General features: G+C 36.7%; 2 protein-coding genes across 2 annotated transcripts; both read left to right on the top strand.

Moving 5' to 3' along the window:
- Positions 1-99: 99 nt before the first annotated feature.
- Positions 100-9,349, top strand: LOC110794637 (notchless protein homolog). The gene is made up of 13 exons (XM_021999607.2): positions 100-564; positions 1,317-1,398; positions 1,489-1,578; positions 2,763-2,888; positions 3,483-3,610; positions 4,668-4,867; positions 5,004-5,067; positions 7,119-7,229; positions 7,652-7,789; positions 8,036-8,178; positions 8,305-8,359; positions 8,575-8,631; positions 8,747-9,349. Exons 1-13 carry the CDS (start codon positions 403-405, stop codon positions 8,828-8,830), a joined length of 1,440 nt encoding a protein of 479 aa, XP_021855299.1. The 5' UTR covers positions 100-402; the 3' UTR covers positions 8,831-9,349.
- Positions 9,350-14,836: 5,487 nt separating this feature from the next.
- Positions 14,837-18,105, top strand: LOC110794635 (H/ACA ribonucleoprotein complex subunit 2-like protein). The gene is made up of 4 exons (XM_021999606.2): positions 14,837-15,069; positions 15,174-15,243; positions 16,883-16,988; positions 17,799-18,105. The coding sequence occupies exons 1-4, from the start codon at positions 14,940-14,942 to the stop codon at positions 17,958-17,960; spliced, it is 468 nt and encodes a 155-aa protein (XP_021855298.1). The 5' UTR covers positions 14,837-14,939; the 3' UTR covers positions 17,961-18,105.

The following is an 18,105-nucleotide window of genomic DNA, read 5'->3' as shown; positions in this document are numbered from 1 at the left end:
AATAAATCCGAATAAAAGTCAAAACCCGGGACAACGCTCGGGCCACACACTAGTTTATAATTATAAGCAACCTGTGTAAGTGGAGTGCATTACTTTTGCTCAAACTCCAAACCTGTGCTCTATTCACCAGTACTTTTAGGAGGGTTGCCGCGTATTTGTGCTCTGCATCACCTTCTTCCTCCTCCGCAGTCCTCCCGCATTCTCCTCCTCTTAAAACCCTAACAACAAAAGCAGCGTCTTGTAGTTACAGTTGTATCTATAGTCGGCGCCGTCTTGCCAACCACCTCTCCTCCTCTGCTGCTGCTATTCTCGGTATTTATCTACAAGTATTGTGTATCGATTTTTTCTTCTGACAATCACCTTTCATCCCTCCAAACTCTGCAAGGGTAGTGTTTTGTTAAAATGGAAGTGGAAGGTGACACAGAGATGGAAAATGGGAATAGTGTTAGTGTGATGTGCCAATTGGCCGACCCAGAAGGCAATCCTCTTGGAACTGCCATGTTTCTTCCTCAAAACGCTGGTCCTAAAGAACTTCAACAAATCGTCAATACCCTTCTCAGCAATGTAATCTTTTCCTTTTTTTACTGCCTTATTTATTTTCTAAGAAATTATCAATCCTGGTAGAGTTCTGATTTTTAGAATTGTATCATTTCTGCTTAATTTTGAAAGTTGATAACATTAATTATTTGATTCCTTAATTTAATCGGATTGCAAGTAAAATAAAACGCTGCATCAGTTGTGATGCTGTTGTTGTTGTTGTTGTTGTTGTTGTTGTTGTTGTTGTTGTTGTTGTTGTTGTTGTTGTTGTTGTTGTGATCTTGACTCATTGGAGTTTCAAATAAAACTGATTACTGGAATTAAGTTCCAGATAGGTGGGATATAGTAAGTAGAATTGCTTTATGACTTTATGTTGGACGACAAGAACACAAAATGATTTGCCCTTTACTTCGAGAGTTGGAGATGGGCACATTCTCGTGTTGCTGGGTTCAAATTCTAGATACCGAGACGCTCCACATTCTAATGTTGGTCTAAGCCTGTGGGGTTTATTTGAATTGAACTACTTATGTTCAAGTTCAGAGCTTTCGAACAGAAGCTTTTGAGGATACAGGGTTGGCAATTCTCTGACGACTAAGTTGATAACTTGCTAAACTTGAAGTGCTGGTGCCCCCTCTATCTCTTATATGGACCACGTATTACTCCTCTCCTTGGGTATTGTCAAAAACAAAATAAAATAAGACTTTTAAGTGTGTTCCAGATAGGGGGACTGTCTATCAGATGTCAGTGGAGATGATGACCTTGTTCTTTTGTTATTTCAGGAAGAAAGGCTACCTTATGCTTTCTATATATCAGATAATGAGCTTGTCGTTGAACTGGGGAATTATTTACAGAAAAATAAAGGTTTGTCTTACTAAATGTATAACTAGTGTGTTCCTTTCCGTGGTATGTTTTTACTTCTTCATAAGATTATTGATTATGGTGTATATGCAGTTTCTGTGGAGAAGGTTGTTCAAATAGTTTATCAACCACAAGCAATTTTCCGCATCCGGCCTGTAAACCGCTGTTCTGCTACAATAGCCGGTAACTAATACTTTTTTCAATCATCATATTCTGGTCTGGTTTGGATTTTCATTAATAGAGAATTTTAATTCTTTTTAACATTTAATCTCTTTTCTCGTTAATTATCCATAAGTACTGTTACGTTGTGTGAAAATTGAAATATGTACTTACTGCATTGTCGTAATCTGAGATGAACTGACTAATTTTTAGCAGAAAATTAATAGCATAAATCATATTCAATTAGCTTGATGGATGAAGAACACAAAAGGGGATAAAAATAGTGACTTGAGGCCACCAATCTCTAGGTTTAGTGACTTGAGGTCACCACTCTCCAAAGCCTAAGCTTTACCAAATTCTCAACATATCTCTCATAACCTAATGTGCCACTATTTATAACCATTCTACTACACTTACCTAATTTGTCTTCTACCTAATATTACTTACTACCTATTATTATGACCTCTACTATTTAGTTCATTACATAATCTGAATTATAAAATATCCAGACTTCGTACATCTAGTGTTACTAAATCGTACTGGAATATATAAAATGGTTTGGGGTTCCTTGCCTTCCAGTGATCTAGTTTACACTAGTAGTAACACCTGTAAGTCTGTAACTATTGAAGTACTGGAACATAATTGTCCGTATTTAAACTGATTCTTGTAGTTAGCGAATATGTGTTCAAACAATGATCCAAAAGACTTGTTTCATTTAGTAGGAACAAGGGAACGACAAGCCTCAGTAATAAGGAAACTAAAGGGAGACATCTTAGAAATAGATTTGTTGCAAAATATCCATAAAGCAAAAGGCTCTAAATCTTTGATAGTTCAGTAACAAAATTTATATGTATACCTTGGTATCTTTGTCAATGAAATGTCTTCTATTAGCCCTCACTTCTTCAAACTGAGATGATTTTTTGACAAGTAGCTCAATAATTTGGCTCCAGACTTCCACTAAGTTACACTATGACAAAGCCATTCGGAATATAAATCTGTCCCGAACCGTTGTGAATTCTAGCAGTAAAAATGACAGAGGGGAAAAACAAATAAAAGGTAAGCCAATTTTGATGTTTGCCTTATTTTGGTTAAATAAATAACTATGTGCTGATAATGCTGGTGTACAATCTTCTAGTCATCTGTTGTAGTTGGTCAAAGCTATGGATTATCATTTATTCATAATTTGCTCTTCTTATCTTGTGCTGCAGGTCATACTGAATCTGTGCTTTCGGTCGCATTTAGTCCTGATGGCCAACAGTTGGCCAGTGGATCTGGGGACACTACTGTTAGACTGTGGGACATAGCTACCCAAACACCAATGTTCACTTGTACAGGTCAGGTTCTTAGATTATGTGGAGTTTTTAGGAATACACGTATTCATGTAGACGATGTAGCGACCTGAGAGCTGCATTAGAGACTTATTTTTTGTTGCTCCCTTCTGTTTTGCTATCCTCATGTCATCGATATCTTTTCTAATCCAACTTTTTAAGGATTCACAACAATATTTTGGGGTTATCTTCATATGTGTTGGGTTTTTGGCCAATATATTAAGATGAAGAACTGCTTCTTATGTCTATATATATGATAGAAAAAGGTCAACCTCTTTCAAATATACAACACAGATTCTGATCTTCCATATTTGTCAAGTGTAAGTGATGCTTGGGTTATTTATATGGGGTATTAGCTGTTGGTTCATTCTACAGAGATGTTTGTGTAGGCGGTAGGATAAATGAGTAGTAAGACTTTATCATTGAAGTTACGGGGGGAAAAGTTTGTGAATGCGCTAATGAAGTACTGCCCAGTGAATTGGGAGCTTCTGTATCTTAATGGTGTTGTGTGCTTTTGTGTCTTTCATTTGTCTGATACTCGTATTTGCTTATATCTTTCTTTATTAGTTTCTCTTAAGCTACTTTTTTCTTCTTGTTTAGGACACAAGAATTGGGTACTTTGCATAGCATGGTCCCCTGATGGTAAGTATCTAGCCAGTGGAAGCAAGGCAGGAGAGCTTCAGTGTTGGAATCCTCAGACAGGAAAGCCATCAGGCAGCCCACTTACGGTAAATATTTTGCATTTTTTTTTATCATAGCATAGATTTTAAGTTGCTGACCTTGTAAGTTTTGTTGAACTTCTATGGAAGAGGGTCCAATGCCACGTTGTCACATGTAGTCAACTCATGATTGACAAAATGAGCTTTAAGCAGAACAAATGGTATTTTTGTGTCTCTGTTGATTGTTCGTAATTACATGCTATCATGGTTTCCTTTAGCTTTGTTTCTTTCTCGTATAGGGTTTGGAATTGAATGTTGACAATTGGAAGCTTCCAACCTATTTCCTCCGTTCTTTTTTAGTTGACACACTTTATTTTGGCACACATATTAAGAAAAAGTGACGAAAGAAGTCAATAGACAATAATACCCCTACCCACTACACATAACCACATACCCACATACTCATGTAAGGGTTAAATAGGAATGTACATTACAAAACATACCAAAATAGAAAGTGTGTCAACTAAAAAGAACTTTCCAAAAAAGGAAAGTGTGTCAACTAAAAAAGAACGCTGGAAGTATAATTCTGAGGAGAGAAATAACATTTGTAATACTTATTGATCGACACCTATGATTATTGGTTACTCGGACAGGCAGTGACTGTACAAAAGAATTTTCCTTACCAGATGGCTATGTTTGACACTGTTTCACAATATCCACGGTCTTTATTTTTCATTTACCGAACTCACTCGAACGTTCACAGTTTTTCTGGGTTGCTATACATATAAAAAAGACATTAGCACCTCTTAGAAATATTGAATTGTTTCTAAAAATAGGGTGGAGTTTTTAAACCATCTCTCCTCCGAAAGTAGAAAATTGCTGGTGGCATGTTGTTGTTCACTCTCCAATTGGCATGCAGATGTGCTAGTTCCTTTCGTTCATGTTATTAATTCTCTGCTTGAGTTTCATCTCAAGTTTACATACGCAGTTACTTTATGTAAGTGGTAATGTCATAGCATAGCATTTTGTCCGACTGGTGGGATACTGTATCTGCACCGCGAAGTTTTGAAAATTCGGAGCTACCTTCATGACTCTCCACTGATAATTTTCTTGTACTTCATGCCAGGGGCACAAAAAGTGGATTACTGGTATATCTTGGGAACCAGTCCACCTTCAAGCTCCATGTCGCCGGTTTGTAAGCGCTAGTAAAGATGGTGATGCACGCATATGGGATGTTACACTTAGTAAGTGTGTAATGTGTCTGAGTGGGCATACACTGGCTGTAACATGTGTTAAATGGGGTGGAGATGGTTTCATCTATACTGGGTAAGTACTCTAAGTGTAAGATTGTTACTATCTCTTGTTTTGCCTCTGTAGTTTTGACTAGTCTGTTGATTACTTTAGTAATTAGTGGTGCTAGACAGAATCTGTTGGTTGCTAATATGCTTTTTATCTGGAACAGCTCTCAGGATTGTACAATAAAAGTTTGGGAAACTAAACAAGGGAAGTTAATTCGTGAGTTGAAGGTATGTAGACAACTTCACAAAGAATGCTTCAAGTCGTAAACCCTGCAGTGTCTTGGATGCGATTCTTTTGTTGATATTATTCGGTTGCAATTATTTTCTGCCAAATTATTACGTTTTTTTTTTTAAAAATTCTCTTCAAATGTGGCTGGCTTGAACCTTGACTTCTCTGGTTTTTGCTGGAATTTGACGTACGACATCAGTTAGCTATGAACTGCATTTTCTTCTACTTCTGTAGTAATATGCTATGCTGATGGTTCTTTTTTCCGATGCAAGCTGGGTACGTTAAATTAAATAGTCAAAAGATACAAAGTTCAGTTCATGGAGGCTTATCCTCCATAATACATCCGCAACAAAACCCAAAGGTTGTACAGAAATAGACAAATCATAATGCTAGATTATCAGTTCTACACATTCTTGCAAGTCTGTCAGCTACATTGTTAGTACTCCTTGAGTCCTTGGTGCGAATTCAAGCTTAACCCCAGACATCTTCAAAATGAGCTCCCTGCAATGTTGGACAAGAACTAAATTAGCATCTTTTAACGGGGAGGGGAGTCTTGCAGAATTCTAGTAACAGCCTGTTGAGAATTTGTGTTGATGATGACATTTCCCCATCTTCTTTCTTCAAAAAGTTGCAGCCCCTTTAGAATAGTTTGCAATTCTTCCATGAAAGCATGTTGTACTCGACATTTTTGATGGAAACCAAGCAATCAGTCACCCAAATGATTTCGGCATACCCCTGAAATGCTAGCATATTCTTTCCTTTTTTTAATGGACGTATCACGATTAAGCTTGAGCCAACCAAGGGGAGGAGGGTTCCATGTTAAAGTGTTACCATTAGGGTGATGGGGGTGGAAGAGATGCAGTTTCTGGAAGTGTGGTGTTCCCAAGCTGAGAGCTGAGAGCTTGGGCTTCCATAACGCACTTTTTCATAGAAGAATGAATTTGGTTAAAGATGGAGTTGTTCCGTCTTTTCCTAATGGACAAAAATAACCGAGGAAAGAGAGTTTTACATGGTAGAGTAATGTGGCTAGGAGCATGGATGGTTTTAAAGGTAAGGTTCGAGTGAAGCCATAACTGACTTGTGGGTGTGAAAAACGTGTCCTCAGCACTAAGGTGGTACCAAACCTCTTTCGCACGAGGGCAATCCCTAAGGACATGTAAAGTGTCCGCAGGTTCATTTTGACACCAAGCTCATATTTTTGTCGGACCAAGATGTCTCACAAAAAGAGTATGCTTATGGGGAAGTCTATCATGAAAAGCAAGGCATATGAAAACTCTGATTTTTGGGATTGTATCGGTTTTCCAAATCCACTTCCAAGAAGACTCTTGGGAGGGAGAGTGCATTTGGAGAGCCGACATTGCATATTTGAAATCAAATTTTCAATGTAAGTGAATTTAGAAAACATGAAATCCTCTTGCCTTTGTATCTGATTTGAGAGAAGGACATCAGCGCACGAGTGTTTCACACGTTCAGGGAGAATACAAGAAAGAGTAGAAAAATCCCAATTACCATTGTGCATAAGATGACTAACCGTAAGATCAGCTTCCCCCTTATTTTAAGGCCCATGTATAACCAACCTACCATTCCAGTTATCCTCCCACAGTTGATAAGAGAACCATCCCCAATACCCACACAATATTCTCTTTGAAATGTGTCATCTTTCTTGCTTATTACTCCTTTCTTTGGTTTCTTTATGAAACACTTGTTGAGTTATGACTTTTGATTTTTTGCTTATACTTCCATGATTTTGTTTCTTATGTTTCTCTTAACTTGTATTTCTTGCAAAACTTAGTGATGCCAATGATAAATAATACTGAGTTATAATTTATTCTCATTGCTCTACTTAGTCACCTAAGTTTAGCAAATTAAGCCTGTGTATGTTTTACTTTAGGGTTTGATGTTTTGATAATGGCAACTTGCTCCTCCATCTTCCGGAGTTGGATGCTTGACCATCCAAATCATTTACCAGTTTGATTGATGTATAGCTATATTCTCTGTACTTGTACCTAAATTTCTTCCACCACTAAATGTACTATGATGTTTATGTTAGGGCCATGGTCATTGGGTCAATTCTCTGGCACTCAGTACCGAGTATGTCCTGCGGACTGGGGCTTTTGATCACACAGGCAAGCAGTGTTCTACTCCAGAGGAAATGAAGGAGGTAATGTAGGTTTCAAATTTTCAATCTTTATGCTTGCTCCTTCAGAAGTTAATTATCTACACTCTACAACTGCGGCTCATTTTTGTATACTGCTATACAAGCTTGTGGTTATTTTTCTAAAGTGGGCATGTCTTTTACATAGATATAATTTTATCCTTTTTCTTCTCCGTGGATCAAGTATTTAGCTAATGTTTTATCAAATATTGTTCTGTTGAATGGAAAGTTTGGAAAGTGGCCTTTGGTTAGAGTTGTCATATCGAGTTTGAAAGAATAATACTCTTACTGTATCCTGTTTTATGTTCTCCGATACTTCTCAGCTGTATAGCTGTGACTCTGAGCCAGTGACATTCTTTTCATTTTGTTATCATTCAGTTTAATTGGTTTCCAAATGATTTATCAGTCCCTGTTTGTTGTATGCAAAGGTTGCTTTGGCCAGATACAACAAAATGAGAGGCGATGCCCCAGAGAGACTGGTTTCAGGTTCTGATGATTTCACCATGTTTCTATGGGAACCTTCTGTAAGCAAGCACCCTAAAGCTCGGATGACTGGACATCAACAGGTGAGGATTTTTGTTGGTTTTTTTTAAAAATATTTTTTATTATTATCTAGAAAGTTTGTGTTGTTTGGCCTCATTTTAGTGTTCTCAATCAAGCTGGGTTCGCTCGTCTGTGGTCTTTCAATGTTGCATCTCCTTTCCCATATTCCTTTGTTGACTATATGTTTTGTTTTTCAATGTTGCACCTCCTTTCCCATATTCCTTTGTTGGGTATAATTTGATAGAGCCCGTTTTTGTTGTTTGACTCAGGCTGTGAATCATGTATACTTTTCTCCCGATGGGCAATGGGTGGCAAGTGCCTCCTTTGATAAATCAGTTAAGTTATGGAATGGTGTTACGGGGAAATTTGTTGCTGCCTTTCGGGGTCATGTTGGGCCTGTTTATCAGATAAGGTTGGAATTTAGTTTTTTTCCCCCTTTGTTATTCAAAGTTTCAAACTAGAATGGACGACACTATTACAATTTACAATGTGTATAAAAGTTGGGTTGACCTGATACTTTATGGTTTCATTGCTGCAGTTGGTCTGCAGATAGTAGGCTTCTGTTGAGTGGTAGCAAGGACTCCACACTAAAGGTTGGTTAAAACTACTTGTATTAAACCTCCACTTCAACAAGAAGAGATCATAGTCTTGCTCGGCCACTTTAGGCCCTGTTCTATTGAGCTGAAATGAAATGAAATGAACTGAACTGAACTGAATGCTCCTTAACTGAATAATAAACCCTCATGTTTTATCAGAATAAGACAATTAGTTTCCGTCCTCATTTTTTATTTTGTTTATTACTCTGTAGATATGGGATATTAGGACGCTGAAGCTGAAACAAGACCTCCCAGGCCATGCAGATGAGGTTGGAACCCATTTTCCTTCAATTTTTTTTTTTAAAAAATCTTTGGCCCCTTGGAAGAAACAGATTACAGATTGTGATTGATGACAACACATACTGCCCTGCTTAATATACACAGGTTTTTGCCGTGGATTGGAGTCCAGATGGTGAGAAGGTGGCATCTGGTGGCAGAGATAGAGTTATGAAATTGTGGATGGGCTAGACATACTTAACCCTAGGACCTGCTGAGCTTGCTTCCCGGTTTGAAGGGCTAATATACTTAACACATACGTAGTTTATTATTGCCAAACGGCTACATTTTTGCATCAATGCCTAGCTTTTGGCATTTGATATGCCATCACTAATGCATACCACTAAGCTAATAACGTCGTGCTACAGAAAATGACGCAGCAGTCTCTCCCAGTCTCGTCAACTGACATTCTAAATGATACGGACTAGTTTAGCAGTTTTAAGCAAACATAAGTTCAATTCAGATATTGTGAGCTGCTCATCAAACAACTTGTGAAGGCGGAGGTCTACTTGTCTGACTTGGATGCTATTGTGGAACACATTCTATCTTTGTGCTTTTACTTTGATTTTATTTCGTGGTCACATGTAAAAAGGGTGGGTAACTTTGTTGCTTATCACCTTGCTTATTTAGTGCCGTTTGGAGTTCAACAAATATGGAGTAATCATTGTCCTTGTAATCTTACTATGTATGTAATGATGGCAATTTTGTCTAGACATTAATGCTGATAATGCACTAAGCCAGTTTTCCTCAAAAAAGTTCAATTCGGATAAGTTCAAATAAGTTCATTTCATGCCAATTCTGTTCAATCGAACTTTAATTCAGATAAGTTAAAATAAGTTCATTTCATGCCAATTCAGTTCAATCGAACTTTAATTGTTCATGATTCATTTCTCATTTAAGACAATACTTTATTAACGCCGTGTGCTCTTCGTCGTCGATCGATTTTTTGGTTACATTTCCTTCGACAAGTGATCATGAAACAGAGGAGCATTTTGTAATGAGAATTTGGAACGTGTAGGACCATTTAGTCACGTGTGCTTTAACGTGGTTACATTTCCTTCAACAAGTGATCATGAAACAAATGAGCATTTTGTAATGAGAACCGGGAATGTGTAGGACCATTTAGGCACGTGTGCTTTAACGTGACATGTCTGAAATAGACCAAGAAAAAGTTGTGTCTAGTCAGGTTCGTGCCTCTCTTCCATAAATAAGGCACATGCGGCATTAATATTCTACGATGGGCCGAATCACCGTATAAACAAGCCCTTTACCGATTTTAATATTTATTGTTAATTGGTTAAAAATAAAGATGTCCACGTGCGGGCCGATTTGTAGTGCTCCTACTGTCTCGTACCAAATTTCTAAAATAATATCCTTGAACGGTCTAAGGCCCATCAACGTGCTTCTCATGCGATGTTGGCTTACAATGAGCTCGTATTATGTTGGTCTAATTTCGTGTGAGTTTAAACAACATGTGTGTCAGCCTGACTAATATCAGCTCCATTTATAATCTTTGTAAATGTAAACTTAAAACATTTTCTTCTAAATTTGGTTGTGATGCACAAGTTGTTTTCATAAACTTAAAACACCTCCCGAGTCACACTCAACATCAACGAATCTCACTGGTTATAGGAGAGAATTTCGAAGAAAAGTTTATGAATAGTTGTTCGTAGTTTCAAAATCTACAAACTTCATCTTTCTTTCTTTGGCCTTTCCAAATGAGTTATTTTGCCTCTTTTTCAATTTCCTCTCAACATTCTTAATAGTTGGTCCACTTTAAAGCTAGCAAGTACAATGCAAGAACTCGATCTTAACATGCGCCCGAAATTTAGTACAAAGTACATAGTAATTGTTTTTAAAATCCTTTTCTAGTTGTCAAAATCGAGCGTGTTTCCATTTGTTGAAAAGCTATTAAGATAAGTTATCACTCCAATTTGACTTACCTATATAAACTAGGAATCGGATCGCGCGCGAATGCCCGTAAAATAAAATTGAAACTACGAACAACTATTCATAAACTTTTCTTTCGGTCAGGTTTTGACCCATAACTTTTCGGGTTGCTCGGGTTCGGATAAAATTGGGTTACGGGTCACAAAATCTTGTTAAGGACCCAATATTTTCGGGTCGGGTCGATTTTTGACAGGTCATTGTGCATTAAAGCATTATGCAAAATGTTTGGTTATCTACACACAATGAAAATAAGAAGCTCAAGAGTGCTTATGAAGATGCTAAAAAGATAGCTGCTGGAAAACCAAGGGGTGGAGACAATGTCTCCGTCTTCCCCGCAGGAGCCACTTCTGCTACAGTGTCATTGTGACTTATTCGATCTTCTGAGCTCGTAATCAAGTGCTATTCTCAGTCATAAAATCAGTCTTGATCAGTCTTCAGTCTTACTCAGATTAATAGAGCTTCATTCAGAATAGAGAGCCTAACAGTTGAGAGTTTATTCCCATAAATCCTCCCTACAAGAGATAGCACCACTGCTCTAAGAAATGTAAAAGATAAACAACTTCTCACCGAAATACTTATTTTGACCATTGTACTACAAAATATCCAAAAGCTATTTCAACACTAGAAAATATCAAAAAGCCAATTGTCAAATAGAGCCAACCAGAAACAACCAGAAAACTAAAGACAACTCACCTGTGATAAATTAAGTATCTGGTCTGAACAACATATATATAATATATGCAATCATTTACAAGTTTATCTTGTAATAGATTTGGATATATCTTGTGAGTATTATCTAATGGAAAAGAAGCATCTTCATTTATAGCTTATACTTCAGTAAACTAAAAAACACAAGACCAATATATTAATACAATATACTTTATTTAAATTAACTCACTGAACCATCCACCCGCACGAACACAGTTTCTTAACATTTTACCTCACATTCCTTCATCCTTGTTCACAAAAATAATCTCAACCGATGATAAGTACAACTTTGAGGAGGTGTCTCGTTGTATTTAAGTAAAAGTTATGCTAGGTTCAAAATTTATGAGAGGCAATATATGGTTCAATCAAAATTTCCCCAAGATAATTCACTTGCATATAAAATGTAAGATATGTATTAGACTGTAATTTGCTAGACCTGGAGTGTAGGAACATATAGATGCATAAAGCGGAATTTCAGGAAACAATTTCCTAACATCTATCACAGGATCTCATACATAACAATAGTATAGATCAGATTAAGTCGAAAGAATAATCACCTTTGAAGCGTGTTCTCCCGTTCGTATGCAAGTTTCGAAGATCTTAGAGCCCCACTTGTTGCTCCTCTACTCAGTCCACAAGCACGAATTGAATCCCACGTATGCTAGTACGGAAGAGAACGATCACAATCTGTCTTTTGCTTTGTTTGGGATGTACGGCGTTTAGAGAATGACAGTTAGGGTTTTTGTGTTTGCTTTTTGTGTCAGATATTCAATCAACGTAGTTACTGAATCCCTGACATTATAACTATTAGAATGTTTAGGGCTTTTAAGTTAACACAAAGCCCAACCTTATTTCTCTTAGCAGGCCGGTTGCCATAGGACCTTTTGGGCCCATTCCAATTAGTGCTTATATGTGTGACCTTATAGGATTAATATATTTTAGTTGTAGGTCCAATCAATATTGTCCTACTAATCACATTTATTCTCTAGCAAACAAATATGATTACTAAAATAATTAATTTATTATCTTCATAATTAATTCCTATTTATATTTAGTAATTGCCGGAAATGTCTAAGGACATAATTCCTTCAATCTCCCACTTGTCCGAAGACAAGAACGCAATGCTAAATTCCTTAAGTCTCTTAATGCCAAAATTTGATAACACACTGTTATTCTCAAATTCTAGTTTCTTGATCGCCGAGTTCGAACTGTTCAAATAAAGATTAACTTTTAATCCCATTCCGCATGGCCATGCAATTTTCAGTTCTCGCTCATCAAGAGGCCCAGACACCATTCCTATCAAATAGGAGGACTTATTCACTCTTGTATGACCATAACTCCCACTCAATTCTTAGCCCACCTGATCACTGCCTTTATAACCTCCTTTTACGGCGCGGCGTTTAACAACGTCAAAGTTAAACTAATTGTCTCGTGGTTATTAAGACATACTCATGTCTAAGGAATCCACTAAATATAGAAGTTTGATTCTACTTTTAGAATCTAGTTAGGTCAAGTCTCAATGCATCAAGTATACATCCATATAATCAATTAGACATCCCTATGTCTCCATAGCCCATGGAACTGCACTATCAATTAATTACATGCTAGTCTTCACATAAATCACTTATGTCCAATTTAGTGATTTAGACTAGGGACTTAATAAGTTGTGATTTCAGTTCACTTTATAGGGTTCCATTATCAAAACGTTTTCGATAATCCTATTTGAAAACACAAGTTATTTGGACATTTTATTTAATACTAAACCAAACAATTAAATAAGAATGAACTTTTATTGATAAACATTCAAAGCATAATAAATGTCTTTACAATTGTAAACATAAAGTAAACAAACTAAAGCCATTCTCCCATATGCCTAAGCCCCATAGACCTAGTATGACTCTCATGCTTAGGTTGAGCAAGCGGTTTAGTCAGAGGATCAGCCACGTTATCCTCAGTATGAACCTTGCTTACTTTCACATCCCCTCTTTCAACGATCTCTCGAATAAGATGGAATCTCCTGAGCACATGTTTGGATTTTTGGTGCGATCTGGGTTCCTTGGACTGGGAAATGACACCATTGTTGTCACAATACAACTCAATGCCATTTTCAATGCTAGGAACTACACCAAGTTCACTAATGAACTTTTTGATCCAAACAGCTTCTTTTGCTGCATCACTTGCTGCAATATACTCAGCCTCTGTTGTAGAATCTGCGATGGTACTCTGCTTAGAACTCTTCCAGCTCACAGCCCCTCCATTGAGACAAAATATGAAACCAGATTGTGATCGGAAATCATCTTTGTCACTTTGGAAGCTTGCATCGGTGTATCCAGTGGCAACCAACTCATTATCTCCACCATAGACCAAGAAATCATCCTTAGTCCTTCTTAAGTACTTAAGGATATTCTTTGTTGCCATCCAGTGCGCCTCTCCTGGGTTTGACTGGTATTTGCTGCACATACTCAAAGCATATGCAACATCCGGTCGAGTGCATACCATGGCATACATAATGGACCCTACTGCAGAGGCATAAGGAACATTACTCATGCGCTTGACCTCATCAGGTGTCGAAGGACACTGAGTCTTGCCAAGTGAAATGCCATGTTGCATGGGAATGAAACCTCTTTTGGAGTTTTCCAGCTTGAACCTTGCAAGAACCTTATCAATATAAGTCTCTTGGCTAAGTCCAATCAGCCTTTTGTAAATGTGTAAAATAACTTCATGGAACACAAATCTTTCAAAACTGAAAAGATATACTCCATATCAAATTATCATAAGCTAGAAATGTTTTCATCTCCCATCCATCAAACATAAAACATTCCATGTCACCGAACTCACAAAAATGATCTAAAAATTGAGAAAACTCATATGAGAAAAAATCTAAATTATGAAAAATAAGGATACTATGTAAGTAAAATACAAAGCTAACTAAAAAAACCCACCTCGTTTTCAAGCTAAGCAACCTTCCCATCCAAATCATCGAGATTGTTTCCTTCTCCATCTCCATTTTCATAAATTCTAGCATTATAATTCAAATTAATAATTGATGAGTAATAAAGCACCATCAACTCAAAATAAATAAATAGTTCTGCAAAAATAAGCTAAAATTTTGTAATCCATTACCAGATTTAGGGTTTTTGAATGATTTTAACAGAGAGAGTAAATAAAGTGCATGAGTATTTGTTGTTAAAACTAACTTTGGTGTTGGCTAGTTTTAGTTAATAATTGGTGCGTAGAAATGTGGTGTTGTTTAGTTTTAGCTAATTAGTTAATTTGGTGATTTGGTTGATTGGTAAAAAAAGTTGTTTTAGCTAATCTCAACAAATCAACGAAATCAAGAGGAGCTTACTTCCAATTGGGTGCATTTCCAACTAATTATAACACATCCATAATTTTCATCAATTTAGTATGAACATAATTTCCAAATCACCACGACAAATTATAGTTACTGGCCAAGCCAAGCCCATCAATAAAATCCTTAGCCCACCACGACATAACCCACCCACCAAAAAGCATAACATAAAACTCATCTTTTTAACCCCTCTAAAACCCTCCCCTGTCATCACCCAAATCACATAAACCCTAATTTCCGCCATCTCTGCTACACACCACCCCTAGACGAGCAAGAAAGAGGAGAGAGAAAATGGGTAGCGACAGTGAAACGGAGAAGTCAGCGCACAAGGAGAAGAAGAAGGCCATAGCTCTTGCTCCCATTGCTAAACCTCTTGCCGGCAAAAAGCTCTGCAAGCGGACCTACAAACTTATTCGCAGAGGTAATTTCAGTGTTTCTCGCTGTTTTTATTTCTGTATTTTTGTTGCTTTTTGATGATTTTTTATATTTGAATTTGAGTTTGAGTTTGTTATTGAATGGTTTCAGCTGCTGAGCAGAAGTGCTTGAAGAGAGGAGTGAAGGAAGTTGTTAAGAGTATCAGACGCGGTCACAAAGGGTATATTTTCACTTCAATGAAAATGAGTAATTAATTTTTTTTTCTCGTGTTTTTAAATGTAGTATTGATGCGAATTATTGTTTTTTTGCTTCTTATTTGAAGTAAAGAACTTTTTAGACTATGTTGATTTAGGTTTTGTTTAGATTTATGATGCCGCCGTGAGATATCAGTGGTGTTATCGGGGTGCTAAATTCGGAGTTCTTGTATTAGGCAGTGCCGGGGCTATAATTACGCCTTAAAAATGGGCCCTGTGCAATTTCTCAAAATTGGGCCCTCAATTCAATAATTTAATAAAAAAATCAATTTTTATTAAACAAAAAAACTTCCCTTATAAAAATTTGTCGAAATGATAAACATAAGAAAAAACACACATTAATGAATCACTTAAAAAGAGATCAGATTGGAATTTTAGCAATCAAGTTTGTATTTTTATTTGTGAAAATTAAAGAACTTTTTTATATATAGGGAAATTAGGGTGAGAAATAACGGTTTAATAATCAATTTCATTGTAACATTGAAGATTAATTTGTTGAAAATGATATTTGATAACGATTTGAAGGAAGAAATTAAATTGGAGATGAAAGGTTTTTTTTGAAAGTTGGATGAGATTATGAGAATAGAGAAGAAGGGATGAATGTTTGTTTCCCATTAATCGACTAATTGGGAATCCCAACTGATTGCATTGTAATCTCCACGGAATTATAAAAAAAAAAAAAAAATACTCAGTCAAAGGACACATGTCAATGTCCGGAAACCATGCAAAATGTAGTTTTATTGCCAAGGGGATTCGAACCCCATACCTTTTGTACTTATCATGTTACCTTAACCAATGCTCCATATTAGTTTTCATGTACATTTAGGAAACTGTTTACACTATATTTAAAATTAAAATTTGAGGGCCCTGTTCCGTCGCTCACCCCGCGCCGCCCCAGAACCGGCCCTGGTATTAGGGCAGAACCCCAGCATGTTAGCCTTTATGAACTATGAACTATGTGTTGTTGTTTTCTTTGTGTTTTTGTCATGAATTTAGCAATTATGAACTATGTGCTGTTATTGGTAAGTAGGGGAAATGAGATATTGTTTGGATAGTGTATGTTTGAAGTATTGAAAATGAGCGTGTTACACAATTGATTGGGTAGATGACCCTTTTGTTGCTTTAAAAGGAGCATTTGTTGTGTTTACAGTAATCAGGGTTATGTTGTCGGTTAGGCTTGGTTTTGTCAAGTGTGATTTGGGGATTTTTGGTTAGTTTATGTTGCTGGGACTTGTGTGTATTCTACCGAGTATTAAATACTCCCTCGTTCCAAAATGATGGTAAAATTTTCTGAAGTAATACACCATACTGCAAAAGATTGTCAAAATTTCCCATTTTGTGGTTGATATTATATCGTTGCTATGCTTAATATTATAAGCAAAATTTCGAAGATCATACATTTTTCAATGTTTCAAAGAGCGATAGTCAGATTTCGAATTTGAGTTTGATAATGCTTGCCTATCTTTTTACTTTTGGAAGCATATGTTTTTCTTCCCGATCTTCCTAACATTTTGATGATGATATGTTTCTCAATATTTTCTTTGGTCTAAACAGTAAACAGTCTCCATTTTCATATTTTGAACTTTGTTATTTTGGTGGATGCAGAATTTGTGTGATTGCCGGAAACATATCCCCAATCGATGTGATCACTCATGTTCCGATCTTATGTGAAGAATCAGAAATTCCTTACGTATATGTTCCTTCTAAAGAAGTAAGTTTTGGTAGACCTTGCTTTGTTATGTTATTTACTATATGTTATTTCTGTTAGTGCTCACTAAGTATGCTTTTCTATCCACTTTCCCTTATTTTACTCGCCCTTGCTTTGTTGTTTCCTTGTTGTCTGTTGCCCCTCTGGACGAGGTTTTTCGCTTTCATTTTTGCTTTTCGTACAAGTCTTGTTAGCAAGCGTAGTTGCTTCTTTCGTGTTACCCACTTTTTCTATGCTTCTGTTGGAAAATTGAGGGTACAAAACAGGGTCGTTGACACAGAATGAGATAGGGGCAGACCTGTGTAGGAGGGTTGTTAGTGAGACAAGTCAAGTTCTATTTTGCTTATGTTTGACTTGAGGCTGAGTTTATCTTTGTTATTGAAGACTGATGCTCTTTAATTTACACGTAACAAATCCTTTGCACTCTTTTTTATTGTATTTCTGTGCAGTCATACCAGTTTTGCAAACTTCATGCACTGCCAAACCTACCGCTTTAGGTTTGCGGTTTGCATTCCCTAATTGTGGCTGAGTGTCTTTTCTTATTATTCTGTATTCTGTATTCTGTATTATGAATGATTGAATGAGAAGCCTCCCACCCGCCTTTAATATATTCAAAATAGATAAAGTATGGTTTATCTGAACTGAAGTCCATTGCCAGTCACAATCATTTTATGGATGTATTATGTGATGATGATTTGTTTTGGTATCAAAATCGCGTAGTTAGTTGATTTCCACATTGAGCAGCCACCGTGTCATATAACTGTAGTTTCGGATCAGAATGTTGTTTCTAATGGGTGTTTTTCTATTTTCCAGGATCTTGCAAGTGCTGGGGCTACTAAACGACCAACCTGCTGTGTTTTGGTTCTAAACAAGCCAGCAAAGGGGGAATTAAGCCAGGAAGAACAAGAAAAATTGAAATCAGAATCTGAACAAGTTTCATCAGAGATCCGTGAATTGACGTCATCTATGTTTTGAGAAGCCTTTTGTTTGAATGTGAAGATGATCTGAGAAATGCTTAGTTTGATTTTTGAACTCGTTTTTCTTATGTAGTAATATAATTAATGACCAGAAACATGGCTCTGTATCATTTTTACATGGTAAGAATATGCCAGTTACCGTC

This window comes from Spinacia oleracea, chromosome 5, assembly GCF_020520425.1.
Source record: "Spinacia oleracea cultivar Varoflay chromosome 5, BTI_SOV_V1, whole genome shotgun sequence".
Classification (NCBI taxonomy): domain Eukaryota; kingdom Viridiplantae; phylum Streptophyta; class Magnoliopsida; order Caryophyllales; family Amaranthaceae; genus Spinacia; species Spinacia oleracea.
The sequence above is the reverse complement of the archived record's forward strand: the minus strand, read 5'-3'. Positions and strand labels throughout refer to the sequence as shown.